This window comes from Schizophyllum commune, assembly GCF_000143185.2.
Source record: "Schizophyllum commune H4-8 unplaced genomic scaffold SCHCOscaffold_3, whole genome shotgun sequence".
NCBI lineage: Eukaryota > Fungi > Basidiomycota > Agaricomycetes > Agaricales > Schizophyllaceae > Schizophyllum > Schizophyllum commune.
Window position 1 is genome coordinate 1,190,888 of NW_026089540.1, and position 19,730 is coordinate 1,210,617.

Genomic DNA, 19,730 nt, shown 5'->3' on the forward strand with positions numbered 1-19,730 from the left:
AGTTGTCGATAGCTTCAACAACGTACCAAGTTCCCACCAAAAAACTTCAAAGACCTATACAGAAGCATCGAACGGATACACATGATTTTCTCTGAAGCAAGAAAATGAGAGGAAGGGTAAGAAAATGCCAGCGCCACATATTCATCCCGATTTGGAACATGCTGCTTGGACGTCAAATGGTGATGAATTCCACCGTTGTAAGACGATTCCTGCAAGCAGGTCTTGTAACTGGGATTTGGGCGCGGTGTGGCTCAGAAATGTGCGGGGCATGGCCTGCAGTGCCTCATCCCCTTGTGCGTCTGGCCTCTCACCCAACACATGTCCATCGCACTGTGCGTGAGATGATGTTGCATGACCATTGTCATTGCCGTGATGTACTGTGCTTGCCACTGCACACAGCACTGGCAACACTGTGATGGTGTGCTCGAAGAGTGAAAGAAAAAATGTATATGTAAAATGTATATACTATACAATGCGTAATAAAACGCTTTGCCCGTTAGAAGGAGGGAGGGGAAAGGAGGGAGAAGGGGGAAGGGCACATGCAGGTGGCAATATTTTTTGGCCAATCACAGATGGCAGCCTCGCAAGGGGGGGGGGCGGTATCCAAGTGCAATCACGGGATGTGCATTCCGTGTAGGGCCTGATTGTGTGCACGGAAGACGTTTTCCGACACCCCTCGGAAAACGATTCTGTCACAGGTAGTCACGTAGTGTAACATCTGTGACCCCAGCGCCGCCGCGTCGTGCTGGGCGCAATAAAGTGATTTATTCAACGTTCTCATGGCACCGAACAACACGCACTCTGCGGTCGCTCGTCGAAAGCGCGAAAAAGAGCGCCGAGCACGTGCTGCGAGGGTTCTCGTCCCTCTGATGTGCACGGCTGCAGCCTTTGTTGCGTGCACTGCTCTGCAGACCGCCGTGCCAAGGCCTATGTACACGAGCATCCTCACTGGGCAGCGCTGGCTCGATGAGCTGCTTCATGGACATCCCGCTCGCATACGTAGCCAGCTCGGGGTCGACACCCACACATTCTTTACCTTGCTCTTTGACCTTCAGCTGCACTGCGGCCTCCGTGTGTCCAAAACAGTCAGTGTTGGGGAACAACTGGCGATATTTCTGTACTGGGTTCGTCGGGGAGCATCGTACGCAGACATGAAGGAGCGCTTCCAGCGGAGTGCTTGGGTTATACACCGGTAAGCTGACCTTACATAAGCATAGCCTTATCTCATGTTTCCGTAGGTATTCGCACCGTATCCTGCGTATGCTTGTCAGTCCAAGCTTCTACCCTCGATGGGTGCATTGGCCGCCAGATAAAACCCCCTCGGAAATTCGCAGCAACAACAAACTGTACCCATACTTCCGAAACGCTCGTGGCGCTATCGACGGCTCCCATTTCTACGCATGGGCTCCACCCAATGTTGCAGCTCGCTACCGCAACCGCAAAGGCTTCCTATCGCAGAACGTTCTTGCTGCTTGTGATTTTGGAATGAACTTTGTGTACGTGCTGAGCGGTTGGGAAGGGAGTGCTGCAGATTCGGGTGTCTTCAACTACGCATGTGGACACGACTTCCTTGTTGGTCAAGGCCAGTACTACCTTGCGGATGCCGGTTTTCCCTTATGCAATATCCTCATGACACCCTACCTTGGTGAATGGTATCACTTGAAGGAATGGGGACCTGGCGCTCTCAGGTATGACTCCGACATCTCTTCTGCATGCAGCTACTTAGTCTTTTGACAGGCCACGAAATTACCGTGAGCTCTTCAACCTCCGACATGCTCAAGCGCGCAATGTGGTTGAGCGGATCTTTGGTCTGTTCAAGCGTCGTTATGGCATCTTCGACAGTCCTCCCGAGTACTTGGTCGAGACACAGGCCATGCTTGTTCCTGCTCTGGCAGGCATGCAGAACTTCCAACGACAGCACCGTGTTGAGGATAGCGATGATGAAGATGAGCGGGACATCCTCGTCCAGGGTCGATCTGACTCCAACGTCAATGGTGGGATGCATGCGGGACCGGTGCAGTTTACCATCTCACAGGAGGAGGCGAACCGTGCAGAGGAACGACGGGACAAGATTGCCCAGAAGATGTGGCGTGACTATGTGGCTGTTCTACAAAGCCGAGGAGAGGGCGTAAATGGGGTAATTACGGAGGAGGATCTATTTACTATGTAACGAACGTGGGGGTGGAGTAGTCTAATGGTCAGAGGAATCAAGTAGTAGCTGTAGGAAAGAGCAACGGTCATCCTTATCCTCCTCATACACGTACATACGAGTAGCCTCTGTGTCCCACATGATCGTAAACTTAGCCCTCGCACGCTTGGTCCTCGAAGGCGTGTCCTCCCCCAGAATGTCGTACTTGAGGAGCTCGATGACCTTGCGTTTGTTCTTCGGTGTCTCGGGCTGCAATGAGGCAGCAACATTGTTCATCGACTCCGCCATCGACTGAATTGCGTCAACGTTGCGGCGAGGCTTCTTGCGGGAGATCGTGGTTGACATTGAGATGGAGGTGATGGGCGTGGTGGCCGCTCGCTCCTGCACTTGCGTCTCAGGTGGGGGGGAGGAACGCATGAGGTCGGGATCGTTCTCGGGCGTTGATGGTCGTACAGGACCGAGCTGCGGGGATGCACCTTTTGCAGTAAGGTGGATTTAAATCCACCCCGACAATATACGTATCGTCAATTGAAATTTTTCACGACGTCAAATCGGCCCGAATCCCGTGCCCGGGCAGCCCGCCACAGGCGCCGGGACGTGCCCTAATAGGGCTCCGAGGCCGTGATGCGCCCCGCGCGTGGCCGCCGCGGCGCGGGAACGTCACGCGCGCGCGCCCCGGACGCGTCGGGGATGCGCCGCGTGCTGCCGCTGCCGCCGCTGCGCGTCGTAGCGAGCGCGAAATGTATGTAGGTGATGTATAGTAAAGCTTTATACCACGTATTCGAAGGAGGAGGGCCGGAAAGGATGAAAAAAAGGGGGAAAGCGGGAGCGAAAATTTTCGCTCGCGCTCGACGCGCTCTTGCGGCTTGGGCAGCACGCGAAAGCGCAGGAGGAGGGTATAAAAGGGGAGGGGGACATCCCCCCAAGCTACGTGCACCCATTCGCGTCGACAGACGCGTCTGTGGTGGCCACGTAGCACGATGGGGGGAGGGGGAGGGGACGGGGCGTTGCTACGCGCTCGTGGCACTCCCGGGGAGCGCGGAGTGCGTAGCTGTTAGGAAGGCGAGGGCGAGGGCATCATCCGAAGGTGAAAGGCCGCTGCACCCATGGCATGGGGGTACGCGAGGACCGCGGCGAGCGCGAGCTCGCCCGCGACCTAAGGTGCTTGACCTCCCCACTGTATCCGTGCGTTGCCAAGGCGCAGATACGTCGCGAGGAGGAATGTCCCAAGCCCTTCAGCCCCTTCCGGCAAAGGACTGGGCAGAAGGGGTCAGGTGGGGTTGGGTGGGTGCGCAGGAAGCGCCGCCAGCTGTCGCCCGGCTGCGTGCGCGGCATGCCAGGCTCATTGCTTGGTAGCGTTGAGTGCATCTCGCGCGACGCGGAGAATTGCCGCGAAGGCAATTCTCCAGGACCGCAGGAGAGGGGGAGGGGGGATGGAAGGGCGAGCGGCCCTATCCACTTGCGCTAGTCGCAATGGCGAGCGCGAGGGTGGGGGCACGAAGGCCACAGGGCTGTCGAGGGCTCACTCACGACGCGTAGTGCGTCATCGGAGAAGCCCTCGCGCCCTCAGACGTAGCCTGAGGGCGAATATGAGGGGAAAGCGGGGCGATCTTCGCCCCGCTTCTCCACCTCGGCCTCCTCGCGCCCCTCTCCCCTCTCCGCCCTCCACGCCAAAAAACGTAGTGGTTAGTAATGAAATAAAGAGCGGGGCGCGTTCACGCACCCGAAATCCTCCTCCTCATCCGGCTCGATGGCCGTTGCTGTTGCCGATTTCGCGTTGGTTTGTGTGACACGCTTGCTGGTGTGCGCCTTGGGGGCATAGATTCGAGGTGTTAGGAAGATTTAGGAATGTGCAAGGGGTGCCGGGGAGGGATGGGGTGGACGAGGGGGCGGCGTGGTGGTGGTTGAGGACGAGGAACGCCCGTCCCCGACGCGGCGGATGACCGGACCGGCTTCCCGGCCCGCCTTCCGCGCGGTGGCGTCATCGCTTTTGAGGGCCTCGGATTCAGGCCGAGAGGTAGATATGCCCGCGGTCTTTTTTGAATATATTGCTATACGTATGATAGAAATATCCCTGAAAGTTTCAAAGGATTTGGATTACGCACAGATGCTGAGTGGAGCTCGACATTGGACCTGCAAGAAGTACCGATTGATTACCCTTCGAGTACTGCCATCGGGCATTGTTTCGCTTCCCCTTCTCTCGTTTTTTCATCGATTTTCCTGAAGTAAGCTACAGCATGTAGGGGGCCAGTACAAGTACCTTTTGGTGTATGTAAAAGTCTGCAGAACAACGTATATACACGGTAAAACAGGATGAACCGACCTAGAAGGCTTGCTTTTCGAGTACTGGCAAGATTTCTTGACCTTCCTACTATCCCCTTCTCTGCAAACTCCATATACACATACTATAATACCTCTATGACCTTTTCAAGAACATTCCTTGGAATTCAGACTCCCTCGGCCCCTTTCCGAGCCCATTCAAGATGGCAAGGAGGAGCCTTGGGGGCTCGGTCCGGTCTCCGCGCGGTCCTGAAGAACAGCGTTTGAGGTCCCGAGGAACAACGTGTCGCGCGGTCACGATGGCTGCCTCTGCCTTCCACTACCACCGCGCCCTTTGCCCCGCCCTCCCACGCTGAGTCCACTCCCTACCCCCTCCCATTCCATCTCCACTACTACGCGCCCTCACAATGAAGATGAAATCCGAGAACTCGCCAAAAATGCGCCACGCGCGACGGCGGGCAGACTAAGGCGGCACTGCGATGTCGCGCCGCGCGGAACAGGGCACACGGTGCGTGAACGCGCTCATTTTCACTATCTGCTGCTAATCTTGATTTTCCGGGGCGGCGGGAAGCGTGAGGGCCCACGCAAAGGGCGGCTGCGTGTACTGCACCGCTCTCCCTTCCCCCTCGTCTGTCCCTCTCCCCACCCTCCCACGTTCCTCAAAGGGGTACAGGCTCTGCTCATGATGCGTGACAGCGTCATGAGCGAGCCTCACGCATCTTACCGCCAACCAGCGCGAGCTGGTGCGAGCGGCAGGAACCACCCTTCCCGGTCATCCCCCCTCTCCCCCCGTCATTGCGCCGTCTCCTGAGTGCCGCGCTCTCGGTCAGGACCGCGTTAGGCACTGCCAAGGCATGCCTAAGTGCGTCCGGCACGCGCTACGCGCAAGGGAGGACGCGTGCATACCCAACATCCACCCCCACCTTGCTACGTCACCACTGCAGATGCGCCCCTCGGCGCGAATGGGTGGACGTAGCTGGGGGCTACTCCCCTGCTCATCCCCCTTATTCTCCTGCGCTTTTGCGCGCTGCGCGAGCGGCGGGAGCGCCCCTAGCGTGGGCGAAAATTTTCGCTCGCGCTTTTTCCCCTTTTTCTCATTCTTTCCAGCCCTACCCCTTTAGATATGCAGTATATAGCTTCACGTACATCTTTTACATACATATTGCGCTCTCTACGATGCACAGCGGCGACAGCGGCAGCACGTGGCGCATCCCCGACGCGCCCGGGGGCGCGCGCGCGACGTTGCCGCGCCGCGGCCGGCACGCGCGGGGCGCATCACGGCCCCGGAGCCCTATAAGGGCAGATCCCGGCGTCTGCGGCTGGCTGCCCGGGCACGGGAGTCGGGCCGTATTGACGTCGGGAAAGATTTCAATCGACGATACGTAAATTCTCGGGGTAGATTTAAATCTACCTTACAGCATCAGCTGGGGGATGGTGATGGTGTCGGCACCCATGGGCCTTGCGAGGTCTCGATTTGGGTGTCGGAACCATTGTCGTCGTCGAGGGGCTGGGTAGGGGATGGGTCGAAGGACAACTGGGAGTTGGGGATGAGGGCCCGAAGAGCAGGATCGATTGGGATTGAGCTGGCCTCATGAGGAGCCGCAGTCGGAGGGGAGGTGGAAGGAGGGGAGGGCGTCGCAGGAGTCGCTTGACCGCCCGCATGGAAGGCGTGCTCTCCAGTTGCGACGATGTCCTCACAAAGCTCGGCCACCTTGTCGTACAGAGGAAAGGCCTTCTTCTTCCAGCGAAAGTACGGATTGACAGGTACCTTGAGATGCATTAGTTGTGTTGTGAGGGGGAGAAAATGCAACTCACCTTGCCCTGCTTGTTCTTCTTCTGATACTTCGGCTTCTTCGCCTTCTCCTCCTCAAGCTGCTTCTACAGCGCTGGGCTCGCGATGACCATCTTCTTGACATCGTCCCAGCCCCAGCCCGACCTCTCGCGAAGCGCCTTGACCTGCTTCCAGTCCTGCTTGAGCGACTGTAGACATGTGAGCACACATCACCAAAGGCGCGTCGTGTGAATGACACGCGCAGAGCATGGGAACGCACCTTTTCGAAGTGGGACTGGATCTTCGTTGACGTGAGATGTGTGAGGTTCATCTGCAACGCCTCCGGGCCCTTCGCGAGCATCTTGGCGAGCAGCGACGACCAGGTAATGCCGTGCCAGCCGGACTCTGCTTGCCAGGCTCGGCGATTCACGGGGTTGCGCATCTCGTCGACCATGAACTCGTCGGCGGCAAAGCTCCAGCGGACAGTGTCTCCAGACATGTTTGAAGATAAATAGATGCAAAATTTAGAATGTAGGGTAGACTGAATGTAGGTACAGAGGAAACGGACGAGGCGGCGACGCGACGCGCATGCGTGACAGAGTGTGATGCCTGCGTGATCTTCCGACGGTTTTCCTTCGGAAGACTTTTGGCTGTGTTTTCCGAGCTCGGAAAACGTCTTCCGTGCACACGATCAGGCCCGTATGTGTGCGACCTCTTCTCCCCGAAGTAGGGGAAGAAGCGTGCTACACGCTCCCACTCAGTGTTGTCATCGGGCACTCTTGGCAAACTGAGCACACCATTGATCACCGTGCTTTAGCCAGCATGTATGACATAGTGCGCACATCCTACAGAGTGAAATGATGTGACATACGTGCATCACATAAGCAGGAGGAAGGGGTGGGGGGAGTGGGGAGGCCTGTCGGTGGCTTGGTCTGGGCGGCATGACGTGTTTTGGGCCGTGACAGCAGCATGTCTGCTGCTTTTTGTGGGCAAAGCAGAGGGTATCAAACAAGAGAGGGAGGGGGGAGGGGGACATGGGTACAGTGACAGCGAGGGCAAGGGGGTGACAAGCAAGGCATTGCATTGATGATCAATTTTTGTTTGTTCGTGTTGTTATATTAATCACACGTGCGTCCGCAAAGGCACACGTTGGCGGAGGCCACAAGGGAGGACCGTCCGTGTCTCACTGCGGCGGAGGTGGCAATGGCCGATCCCCCCTTTGTATTTCCAAACGACACATGTCTTTGGGGATTCGTCCTTGACAAAGAATACATACAAAATACAATAGATTAGTGAGATGTGCTGGTGGGGGGCATAGCAGACACACCTGAGAGCCCTTTTGAGCCCCTGCACTACTCAAGCTGGGTGAGAATGATGTGGCTCGGTCATCACCAGGGTGTGATGCTAAACGAGCGCAAGGGGCGGCGCGAGGGATGTCACATCACACTCGCCCGCGAGCAAGGGAGGATAATCAATTGTTATCGTGGGAGTTTCGCGTGAGAAGAATCAATGTTTCATAGAGACTATACCTGAAAGTCGCAAGATTGAGGCTGAGATGGGTGCTCAGAGAGTGGGAATTGTCCGAGGCAGAATCGAGCCAGTGATCACACTAGAGCGACAGCAAACAAGTCAGATGTATATTCAGCAGTACAGAACGCATAACTACGCACCTAGAGCAACAGCAAACGAGTCAGGAAGAGAAAAGACTCGGATGTGCCGCTCTAGGCAGGAGGGCACGGCAAATGCCGACGAAATATGTGGCGCTCGGCAATAAGGCACGAGCGCACAAGTAAGACTGTAGGTAAGTATACAGTACCGGGAAAAAGTCCGAAAAATCACAGAAAAATACCATAGGTGCTAGAGAGCGCGTAGACACCGATTCCAACAAACCTTTCACGAGCTAAAAGAGCGCAGGACGCGCAAGACCTCAGTCTTCCTGCTAGGGAGATAGCAACTGAGGGAAGTTGGGAATGAGGCGCCACGTCGCCTGTATCTACAGATAGGGGCACCTTCCTAATCCGGAGCGTGACACTAGTGCTATGTTACGGTGGAGGGGTCGAACCTCCACTGTGTGACATGACACTTTGTGGCGCGTCACTGGGGAGAAGGCAGACTCGTCCTCCTACGCACCACTTCTGACAGGCAAGGCCCGGCACCGAGGCTGCGTATCACAGATCATCCACGACAAATGTCCGTAAGGTAAGCAGCCTCCCTATGTAAGTCCATATTGCGCCAATCTGATCCATAAGAATGATACATTCTGTCAATCTCAGAGGAACGACAGCACTTGTTGTTGCATTCCACTGCACTTTCAAGCCACCCAAATGCGCTGTTCCTCCGTAGACAGATGAGCTGATCTGCCTGATAATGTTCCTGGCACCAGGGCAGAGTGAGGTCAATGGTGAGCAAGGCCATCGACGTCAAGTGTGCAATCTTGTCGAATGTCTCCTGGGAGCCGTCAAAGGAGCATGGACCCAAACGCAGCAATGTTACTTCCGACTGCCCCAACGCTGATAGCAGCTCCCCTCCCACTGAGTATCTGCATGCGTCAACACTTAAGCGAGTTGTGTTGGTGTAGTAGCAGAAATGCTCTGGCAGTCTGATGATAGTGAGCGTGACCAGGTTGGGCAGAAGAGTAAGCACCACCATAAGATTGGTGTTAGGTCCAACTTGAGGTGCGTCGACAAGGTCGTAATAGATGTCCGAAAGGGGACCGAAATAGATATATATTGATAGTCAAAGGAAATGGGTTCGAGTCGAGGCGAAGGCGAGGCGTGGCGAGGTGTTCAAGTGGTTCAACAGAATATCAAGTCTAGGGAAATACAAGTAGCTAGAAGGTATATATAGGTAGAGTCCGAGGCACTGTAGGTGGCAGTGCCGCATAGGTTAGCATGGCAAAGCAGTGGATGACTGGGAAGCAGTCAGGTCCTGACATTACCCCCCCCTCTAAAGTCGACTCCCCGAGTTGAACGCGGTTCGTGGGTCTCGTGACCGCGAAGATGTTTCTTGATCGGTAATCGGGCCGGGGTATGTCGAGATCTCGACTATGATCGTGTCTCCTTCCCTCCCCAAGCTGCCGCCTGATCGAGTATTCCACCGAATCACCCTAAAGGCGGGGACTCGCTGGCGGTGAGGCCCAACTATTGGGGATTGTCCCTTGAGCGCGACCTGGGCCCTTCCGCTCGGTTAGATTTTATCTCGCTTAGATGTCCCTCCTCCTCCCCGTTGGTTGGAGGATTCCCGACCGTTTCCTTCCTGCGCGCAACCTCAAGGCGATGTTCTGGATCTGCGTCTCTAACGGCGTATCCTCTCGTTTTGGAGCACGGCGGTCCTGGTCTTGTGCGAGGGGGTCAGATTTGTGGGTGCGTGTGCGGCTCGATCAAGGGTGCGCTGGATGGCTGATCAGCTCTGATCTGTCTAGGACTTCATTTCGTGTCTTGGTAGACCGTCGCGGCCGGGTTTTAGGATATCTGCCCCCTCCCATTGGCGCTTGTGATCTTGCGCCACTCCCTGTTGAGTAAGGGAGGGCGGTCCTGGGCTCCGGCTTCCTGTGTCCTTGGGATCGTGGTGCCTCTTCCCGTTTCCCATAAAAAGGTGCGTGCTGTTCCTCCCTCTCTCCAGCTTTCTCCTTCTGATTCCCTACCCCCCATGGCGTCCAACTTCAAGTTCTCACAGCCCCCGTCTACCCCTCGCCACCTTGCACCAGGGTACGGTGCTCCCCTCCCTCTCATCGCTCCCTTGCAACCCCATCGCGCTCCCCGCGAGTCGGTCCCTCCTGCCGGTTCTCCTTCAACCCCTTTAGGTTGTTCACCCCCTCGTCCTCCCGCTCCGGTCCCCGTTCCCGCTCCCGTGGAGTTGTTGCCTTCTCCAGACTATATTGCGCGTTTGGAGCTCGAGGTGAGTGTATACGGGTCGCCTGGGGCGTTGTTGGTCATTCTCCGCTAATCCTTTTCTTTAGAATTCCCACCTTCGCGAAGATAATCGGGTCTGGAGGTCGAAGACGACGGCCGCGAATTCAGCTTTGCGCAGGCAAGTCTGGAGAATGTGGTGCATCGGCGTTCTCTGGAGGAGAGGGATGCCCAATTGCGGCAGACGGGCGTAGTCCTCGAGCAGCAACGTGGGTGTGTGGACGAATTAAGCCAGCGCTTGGCTCATAGCGTGGAGGAGTTGGAGGGGACTTGGGAACGTCTCGCTGACATGTCGACCGCTTTGAGCGAGGTTGGCGAGGGCCGAGCGGCAGCTCACGTGCAGCTGAGGGAGGTGAAGGAGGTCTTGCGCGGCGTCGCATTTGACCGGGACTTCCTGCGCGCTGCTCTGGGTGCGCGGGAGCGCAAGCTTTACTGGGTGGATCACGCTCTGGAGGGATTGGAGGCTCGCAACTCATCTTTGCGCGCTCCGGCGGGTGGATCGGCAGGGGAGCTTGACGCCCAGTACTTGGCGTTGCAGGGCCAGTATTTGCGGCTGCTGCGCGAGTTTCGTCGTTCGCGCGTCCCTCGTGCTCTTTGTCGGCATATTCTTCACGACCGTAATCGCTGGAGGGCCTCGTACCTTGGAACCGCTTCTCCCCCCTCTATTCCCCCTCCCCCTTACTCTGATCCCAGTTCCCCGATGGAATCTGTCTCCTCCAACGTTGCAGTCGAAGGCGCTGGTAGCGCGGTTGCGTCCGGTTCGCAGCCTCCCGCGAGAGCCGTCTTGGAGGGTCTGGAGGAGGGCGAGATTGTGGAGGATGGTGGGGTCATGGGGGCCGAGGAGCTTATGTATCCGGACTAGGTGGGGGCGTTGCTTTTCCTCTCTTTCCTTCTTTTTTATTTCGTGTCGGTTCGTTGTTTTATGTATCCGTTCTTCTTCCTTTTCTTCCGAGTTTGTTATAATTTAGTGGTTGTCCTCGTTGGTCTCTCTTGCTAGTTTATTCATCGTCGCTTCTTGTTTCTCTCTACCGCCTTCTTATTTCTTTTCTGTTCCTCCCATTCCTCTACCGTGCGGGGCTTGTCGGGGTGTTTCTTATGGAACTCGTTGATCTTTTTTGGCGCGTTCTCCAGGCTCGTGACGGGTTCCCAGGTGCGCGCTTCAGGACCGAACCCCTTCCAGTCCACCAGGTACTTGATCTTCTTCGTCTTTCCGTAAGTGAACAGTTTACAGTCAAGGATGTCCCCGACCTCCCACTGTTCGTATCCCTCCTCGTCGACTTCGACTGGGGGCGCTTGTTGCGGGGGTCGCCTTGCGAAGGTGTCTTCAGGTATCGCGTGTAGTAGGGAGACGTGGAATACGGGGTGTAGTCGTGAAAGACCGGGCGGAAGCTTCAGCTAATGCTGTAAGCCTGGTTTAAACCTACCCCTCTACTGTCATACTGTGGGTTGAAATCCCACGAAGCGGTTGTCGGGCCCGGCAAATGCCGAGTACCTACGCCGCCAGAGCCGCCAGCGCCGTCGGGCGGCTGCCTTATCCGGCGCCGTGGCCGTGATGCGCGCGTCGCGTGGCCTTCCCGACGTCGGGGTGGCGCGTGATGGTGTGATGGCGCATCATGGCGGCTGCGCGCTTGCTCTTCACGCGTCGGGACACGTTGCACGTGTGCTGGCGCTGCCCCATCTCGCTAATGATGCAAAAAATGGGATATATAGCGGTATATAAACTACATAAATGTATGCATGTTGAAAACTGTGAGAAATGAAAGCAGCACGCGCGCAAATTGCGTCGCGGCAGCAGCACAGGGTGGTCAGGAAGGGGCAGGGAGTGGAAGAGGTAGAGAAGAGAAGGTGGGTAGTGAGGGGGTGTTCTGGCGCGTCATGGGGGGCGTAGCGGGCATGGGGAGGGCGGGCGGGGTGATCGGATGAGGTGATCGGATGAGGTGATCGGGTGAGGTGATCGGGCGGGGCGGAATGGTCGCGGCGGTATTCCCCGGCCTCGCAACGGGATGGCAGGGTCACGAGAAGGGGGGAAGGGCGAGGGCGCGAGGGATGGTAAAGGTGAGGACGTAAGGGCAGCGAGGAAGGGGGTGGGGGAAGCCTGCTCGCTCTGCCGCGCGGCCACGTGTCGTGGCGTTGACAGCGCGCATAGCGAGCAAGGGGAGCGCAGGGGCATCGAAAGATTAAGTGAGCGATGCGGACTGCGACGCGCTCCATTCTAAGGGCGCGCCGCGTCGCATTGGGGGTGGGAGGGAAAGAGGGAGGGGGGGAGGGGGAGGGGCGGTTGGCCGAGTTGGTGCGGCTGCTGTTGCGGCCGAGCCGGGGCGTGGAGGTGGGTGACGGCAGCGGAGAGAGGGATGGGGCTGCTTGAGAAGCCCACTCGAGCTCCCCATCGAAAAAAGCAGTTGCCGCACCGCTCCTCAACGTGAGCGTTGAGGAGCAGCGCAAAAATCACATAGTTAGTACTTTATACGGAAAATAGTGGCCAAGGGATGCACCTTGGGGGATGCTAGAATCCCCTTTACCATCCTTCCCTGTTTTCTGCGCGTGAGAGGCGGCGCCGGCGACGTGGGGTGGATCGGGGTGGATTGGGGGTGGAGGTAGGAAGGGAGGCGCAGTGCAGCCGCGATTCCCATGATCGGCCACGATTTTTTCATGAGGTGTGTGGGGGAGGATGAGAGAAGAAAGGGGGGCGAGGTGGGGAGCGAGCCAGAGCGGAGAGGGGAGAGGGGAAGGGGCCATTGGCGGCAGTGGCTAGGTCACAATTTGGGACCGTTACCTCACAATTTGGGACCGGAGCCATCCGGACCGGCTTTCCGAGGGGTCGTCGTCGTCGTGCTCGGCGACGACCGTAGCACGAACGAAAAGGAATCAGGCTCTCAAACATCGCGGAATGTATACCGACAGTACGTCTATAGGGATATCTTAAGTTGTACTAATATTGGCTATTTATGGCGCTTTTATATGTGCTGGTTTCACGCGGAAGACTGCTCCCACAGATGAGATGTACATAGCAGACCTCGATGCTTGTTGCCAAGCATCCGAGTATCGGGGTCCCTCCAAAGTTTTTGTAGTATGTACATGGAGCTGTATTGACTATAGATACGCTCTTATATCTTGAGAGGAATCCTTCAAGAATGTACAGATCGAGAAAAAGTGTCATTTAGGACGCTTGAGCGCATGTTTCGTGCAATTACTATACCTTCCACTGCTCCCCCTGCTTCAAAAATTCATATAATTGTAGGTATACTCTCTAAGTAGTAGATCACAGGTTTTTAAAGAGATATATACGGTGGATGGTGCGCAGATGTCCGGGGACGGAGCGCGGACGCGTCTTGTCCGACGCGCCGTGTGACGTGACGTAACGCGTCCCGCTTTCCTTCGCACCACCACGACCGCCCTCGCCGTCCATCGCCCACACTCCACCGGCTGCCCAGCAACGCGCGAAAACGAGGAGGAGGGTGGGGGGGGGGGCTCGTATGAGCCCCCCAAAGGTGTGTCTTAATGTATAACAACAAAGTAAACGGGCTAACGAAAATTTTCAGCGTCGCTCGCGAACGCGAGCGGCGCTGTATCCCGCCGTACGCGCCCACCCCCACCGCAGTCACGCCGCCCCACCTCCCGCTGCCACTTGTCGCCGCCACCGACCGCGGACGCCCCCCTCCCATCCCACGAAGACGAGCAAGACCGCCCGGCCGACCTCGCCATCCCCGCTAACCCCCCATCCCCCCTACGGCGCCACCGCGCGTGCGGCGTACTGCCTCGCGGCAGTGCGCTTAGCGCGCGGCAGGCTCGTATATCCCACGCGAGCAGCGTCCCGTGCTGCCCATCGCTCATCCCACCCGGCGAAACGGCGCGGCAGCGCGCGGGGATGCAAATCGCTGCGCACCCCTCCCCCCTCTTCCCCTCCCCTTCCCCTCTCTCCCCTCGTCCTCCTCGCCCTCTTCCTCGCACCCACATCCCATGCTCTCGCAGAGCGAGGCTGGGGAGGGGCGAGGACGAGGGCGGGGAGGACGAGGGGAGGGAGGGGAAGGGGAGGGGAAGAGGGGGGAGGGGGAGGAGTACTGCGTGTTCCCACTTCGGGATCACGTAGTATTCCCGGGACGCGATCGCGTCGTGCGTACGGCCGCGCTACAGGGGGTGGGTAAACCCCCAATAGCAAGCAGGGACGACCGGCACCGCCTACCCCCTTCCATCCCCCGTCGTCCCCTGTTGCGCGCGCGAGCAGGTTCAGAAGGGGGCGCGTCTGGCTGGGTGTCACGCCCCCCCCTCCCTCCCTCTTTCCCATCCCAATCGCCGCAGGCCTGCGCCGTGCGTACCCGTCGCTATGCGCGCGGGATGCTTTTTACTATAATTTAGGTACATTATATAATCAATATACACGTTTTCAGTACGATACAGTGAGGGAGGGATGCGGAAACGCGCACGGCGGGCCCCGAAGCGTCGAGCGACGCCTCCCGACGCGCCATCGCGCCATCACGTGCCACCCCGATGTCGGGAAGGCCACGCGACGCGCGCATCACGGCCACGGCGCCGGATAAGGCAGCCGCCCGACGGCGCCGGCGGCTCTGGCGGCATAGGTACTCGGCATTTGCCGGGCCCGACAACCGCGTCGTGGGGTTTCAACCCAGAGTACGTTAGTATAGGGTCAGGTTTAAACCTAGCCTACTGCACAAGGTGGAAGCTTGAGACGGTATGCGTGTGTACCCACTTTTCTTTTGATGGGAAAGGGTCCTAACCGTTTGTAGTCCAGTTTCTTCGTCGGCCTTTTGGTCTTGACGTTCCTCAAGTCCAACATGACCTTCGTGCCCTTCGTCCACTGTGGTGTGCCGGCCCTTTTCTCGTCAGCGTGGCGCTTCATGGACTCGGCCGCCTTCATCAGTTCGTCCCTCAGGTGAGTTTGCAACTCTTGGAGGTCGCGCGCGACCATGTTGACCTGATGATCGGGGATCTTGTCGTAGACTACCGAGAGACGGTTGTGATATCCTTTGTTCGCGAAGAAGGGGGTTACGCCGGTGCTGGAGTGCTGAGTGTCGTTGTATACGAACTCGGCTATTGGTAATTGGGGTTCCCAATTGTCTTGTTCATAGTTGACGTACACCCTCAGGTATTGCTCGAGCGACTGGTTGACCCGCTCCGTTTGCCCATCGGTCTGCGGGTGGTACGCCGTTGAGAGGTTGTTCTTGATTCCCAGGGCTTTACACAGTTCCTTCCAGAAGGCGGATACGAACAGTGCGCCTCGATCTGAGACGATGTCGGCGGGTACGCCGTGCTTGCTGAAAACCTCCCGTATGAACAGGCGGGCGAACTCGGGGGCTTTGTCCGTCGTGTGGCAAGGTACGAAGATCGCTTGCTTCGTAAGGCGACAGACAATGACTAACACTGCGTCGTAGCCGTTGGACAAGGGTAGTTCCACTATGTGGTCTATCGATATGGACGCCCATGGCCTTTCTCCGATTGGCAATGGCTTCAGGTCTCCAAAAGGCTTGTGACGACTTGCCTTGTTGCGTAGACAGTCTGGACAAGTCACGCAATAGTTGTGGATATCTGCGCGCATGCCCGGCCAATAATATTCACGAGAGACCTTGCTCATGGTTCGTCGTACGCCTGGATGTCCTGCTAGCCGGTGGTTGTGTCGAGCCCTGACGATGTCTTGGCGCAGATTCTCATGGTCTGGTACGTAGATGTGACCGTCCTTGAGCAGGAGTCGTTTTTCTTTGTCGAATCTAAAGGCGCCATCAGGTCGTTTCTCCGCCTCTTCCCTCCCCTTCTGCGAATAGTCATCCGTTGGGGCTCTGCGGATGCGCTCTAGCTCAGCCGCTACATCTAATATGTGCGCGGCGCTGATACGTTCCACTGGGATTGCGATGCGCTCATTGAAGGCCTGCGCTTGGGCTTTGAACGATTCCTTGGGATATACGTCGGGCCTTCGCGTGAGGGCGTCCGGTTTGCCGCCGAGTCGACCCGGTCGGTAGTGGATTACAAAGTCGAAGGAGGAGAGGTATTCCGACCAGCGCGCTTGTCGACGGGTGAGTTGCTTCGTAGTCGTGAAATGCTGCAGGTTATTGTGATCGGAATAGACCTCGATGCGGTGCGTGGCGCCTTCAAGGTATGGTTGCCACACCTTAAACGCTTCCACTATTGCTAACAACTCCCTATCGTAGACGTCGTAGTTGCACTCAGCTGGCGAACAAGTGCGCGCGTGGAAGGCGACTGGGTGAAGTTCATGATCAGCGGGGTCGATCTGGGAGATGATTGCTGCAATAGCCCAATCGGACGCGTCGCTCTCCACTACTACCGGTAGGTCGGGGTTGAAGTGTCGCAGAATGGGTGCTTCGGTGAAGGCTGACTTTAGTAGGTTGAAGACGCGTTCGCATTCATCACTCCACTCCCACGTCCTTCCCTTCTTTAACAACCTGGTGAGTGGGTGGACTATTCCGGAATAGTTGTCGATGAACCTTCGGTAGAAGTTGACGAAACCCAAAAAGGCCTGTAGCTCCTTTATGCCTGTGGGTCTTGGCCAATCGAGGACGGTCTTGACCTTCGTTGGGTCCATCTTCACCCCCTCCGGTGTGATGATCATTCCTAAGTACTCGATCTCTTGTACGTGGAACGAGCACTTTTCGGGTCTGGCGTGTAGGTCATGTTCCCTTAGCCTTTCCAGCACTCGTCTGATGTGCTCGTGATGTTCGACCTCGTTCCTCGAGTAGATCAGAATGTCGTCTAAGTATACGACAACGAATACGTCCAGCATATCGTGGAAGATGTCGTTCACGAAGCGTTGGAAAGTGGACGGTGAGTTCGTCATACCGAAGGGCATGACGAGGTATTCAAACGATCCATAGCGCATTCTGAAGGCGGTTTTCCACTCGTCACCCTTGGCGATCCGAATGTTGTTATACCCCCACCGTAGGTCGATCTTCATGTACACCTTGGCGTCTCGCAACCGGTCTACCAACGTGCCGATGAGCGGGAGTGGATAGTGGTTCTTCTTGGTTATTCGGTTGAGTCCTCGGTAGTCCACGCACAATCTCAGCTTCCCATCCTTCTTCGGGGCGAACAACACGGGTGCTCCCGCGGAGGAGGTCGAGGATCTAATGAACCCCTTTCCCAGCATCTCGTCCAGGTACTCCTTCAACGCTGCGAGTTCCCTTTCTGACATGTTGTAGATTTTTCCGAACGGCGGGGTCGTGCCTTCCTCCAGTTCGATTTTGTGATCGTGCTCTCCTCGGTGGGGGGGCAGGTCTTGAGCTGTTTCCTCAGAGAAGACCGTTCTGAACTCGTGGTATTGCGGCGGTACGTGCGCGTTCATTGATTCGTCTAACCGGTCCTCTTCTCCTCCTTCTTCCCCCTTTCCCTTGTGGTCTTCCGCGGCTGCTTGAGCTTTCTCCTCGCTTTCTGGCCGTAGATATAAAAGGTATACCGGCTCGCCCTGCCTGATCAGTCTCGACATCGGGTCCGCGCCTATGAGCGTGAAGGCCGCCTCCTCTGCTTCTATCGGATTGTCGCCCCCATCGCCGTCATTTGGCTGTTCGTCCGTCTGGGGGATCGCGTGTGGTGGGGTCGGCCCTTTGCTGCGACTTCTGCTGTGTTTTGGCGGTTCCCTTCTTCCCATGTATCGCGATGGTCGTAGCAATTTGGCGCTCAACGGGGCAGGCGTAATGGCGGGCGAGGGGTTTTGCTTTGTCTTGCTCTTCGCTCGTTTTCTTTGCTTGGAGTTTTTCTCTTTAGTTGGTTCCGGGGGTTTTGTGGCTTGATCCCAGGCGGGCGTCGTACTGATATTCTCTACAGGCGTCTCCTCTCTAGTGTCTTCGAGTATCACCCGTGGATCGTCCGGTGCTTCTCCTATTGCGTCGGGTTCGTCTCGCGGCAGCTCCTCGATGATCGTTGTACCCCCTTGCCTGGCGGGTTGGAAGGTCATCGCTCGTAGGGAGGGAGCGAATTGGATGGAGAGGGTCGTCCAGTCAATGACGGGGTTGTGTTTACTTAGCCATGGGAGCCCCAGCACGATCGGGGTCGAGGGGTGTAGTCGGGTAATGAGGAAGTTTTCCTTATGTATAGTTCCATCCTGGAATCTCACCAACAATGGGATACTGTGCTTCAAGTTTCCTGCTGACGAAGGTGTGCCGTTGAATAGTGTGAGGGGGATTTCTCGGGGTAGAGCTCTTCTCAGGTAAGGTACACTGTGGCAGGCTTTGGCGTCGACGAAATTGTTAGTTGCGCCTGTGTCTATAAGGGCGTGTTCCTCGTTTTGATTTGTTTCGAGTACTCCTACCTCGAGTACGAATGAGTTGGTGGATCACGAGGGTAGCTGCGCGACGGCGTTGAGGAACTGGGGATCGGTATCGGGCAGAGCGGGGGGTGGTCCGGACGCTAGATTGCTCTGCTTGTATTCTAGGTCCGGCGTACATTTCCCGCGTCCGAGTAGCTATACAACACGGAGAAATCTTCCCCCTGCTCCTGCGGTTCTTCCTCCCCCTCTGTCCACTGCGCCTCCTCTTCCTCTCCTGTCGACTCGCTATCCTCTGGGGCGGCGTCTTCTTCCCATTGTACTGCGAGCTGGTCTCCTGCAAAGACGTAAGTAGATCGCCCCATCGCTGGCTTCGGGACTGTGCATACCGGGTCTCCCCAGTTGTGTCCAGTCTGCTTACATCCGAAGCAGCGGCCCTCCCGTCAAAGTCGGTCCATCTCCTCACGGGAGAGTCCCGTTAGTCGTTGGTAGGTCATACGTGGTCGACTATTTGGGGCTTGGTTACGGGTGTGGGGGCTCGCGTTAATGGGTGCCGCCGTGTTCAAGGGTAGGGCCGGGATTGGTTTTGCAGGCGGCGGCGAGGTGGCGTTTGCGGGAGTTGCAGATGCTGCCGGCGTCGTTCGCGTCGTCGGGCCGTAGGGTCGGGGTTCTGGCCGTCGGGTGAAGCGGTTAGCTCTCAGGTTGGGTACGGACTTAGCTAGATATTGAGCGCGTTTTTGGAGGGCTTCCCTTTTCTGCCGGTCCTGCCAGTACTTGTTGTCGAGGACCGTGTATAGGTTCTTCATCTCGCGGAAGTTGCGTGGCGAGGGAGCGTACTGGGCGGCGGTCAGAATACGGTCCGGCATGCTCTGCTCGAGTCGCGTCATCCAGTGGACTTCGTTGTACCCCGTCCGTTGCGCTACACTCTCAAAAAGGACAATAAAGGACGTGAATCGCTCACTCGACTCCATTGCCAACGTCTCGTACTCTGCGCATGCATCGGCCTGAGGGTCCGCGAGGTCGAACATCCGCGCGAACTCGTGTATGAATTCGTCGTAGTTGCTTCGCGCGGCGTGGTCGGGGTGGAACGTCTCGAGGTTTTGCCAGTGATCTTTGGCGAGATCCGTGAGGTAGGAGACGGCGAACAATATGCGTGATCTGTCCGTGCTGTAAGTGAGGGGTTTGCTATAAAAATGGAGGTGCACCGAATCGACCCAGCCCCTCCATTGGGAAGGGTCTCGTCCAGAGAATTTTTCCGGTTTTGCGAGCTCGACCTGTTTTTCTCGGGTCAGTTCGTCTTGGAGAGCTTTGCGTTCCCGCTCACGTTCTCACTCTCGCCTTCTGGTTTCCTCCTCTCGTCTGCGTCTTTCTTCTTCTCGAGCCCGGTGTTCCTCCTGT

General features: G+C 57.1%; 5 protein-coding genes across 5 annotated transcripts; 1 reads left to right on the top strand and 4 right to left on the bottom strand.

Annotated features, from left to right (window-relative positions):
* Window positions 1-613: 613 nt before the first annotated feature.
* Window positions 614-2,566, bottom strand: SCHCODRAFT_01170474 (uncharacterized protein; the record flags this gene model as incomplete). Its single annotated transcript, XM_003034276.1, has 3 exons — window positions 614-745; window positions 801-1,197; window positions 2,265-2,566. The coding sequence occupies 3 exons, from the start codon at window positions 2,564-2,566 to the stop codon at window positions 614-616; spliced, it is 831 nt and encodes a 276-aa protein (XP_003034322.1).
* A 3,283-nt stretch (window positions 2,567-5,849) lies between these two features.
* SCHCODRAFT_01199868 (uncharacterized protein) lies at window positions 5,850-6,699 on the bottom strand (the record flags this gene model as incomplete). Its single annotated transcript, XM_003034277.1, has 4 exons — window positions 5,850-6,197; window positions 6,245-6,307; window positions 6,332-6,409; window positions 6,481-6,699. 4 exons carry the CDS (start codon window positions 6,697-6,699, stop codon window positions 5,850-5,852), a joined length of 708 nt encoding a protein of 235 aa, XP_003034323.1.
* Window positions 6,700-9,848: 3,149 nt separating this feature from the next.
* SCHCODRAFT_02491013 (uncharacterized protein) lies at window positions 9,849-10,970 on the top strand (the record flags this gene model as incomplete). The annotated part of the gene is made up of 3 exons (XM_003033700.2): window positions 9,849-10,097; window positions 10,159-10,185; window positions 10,230-10,970. 3 exons carry the CDS (start codon window positions 9,849-9,851, stop codon window positions 10,968-10,970), a joined length of 1,017 nt encoding a protein of 338 aa, XP_003033746.1.
* Window positions 10,971-11,110: 140 nt separating this feature from the next.
* On the bottom strand, window positions 11,111-11,308 carry SCHCODRAFT_02490858 (uncharacterized protein; the record flags this gene model as incomplete). The annotated part of the gene is made up of 1 exon (XM_050342935.1): window positions 11,111-11,308. A coding segment is annotated over one exon (198 nt), but the record flags the coding sequence as incomplete, so codon positions are not given.
* Window positions 11,309-17,801: 6,493 nt separating this feature from the next.
* On the bottom strand, window positions 17,802-18,101 carry SCHCODRAFT_01048368 (uncharacterized protein; the record flags this gene model as incomplete). Its single annotated transcript, XM_050340926.1, has 1 exon — window positions 17,802-18,101. A coding segment is annotated over one exon (300 nt), but the record flags the coding sequence as incomplete, so codon positions are not given.
* Between the last annotated feature and the right edge of the window lie 1,629 nt (window positions 18,102-19,730).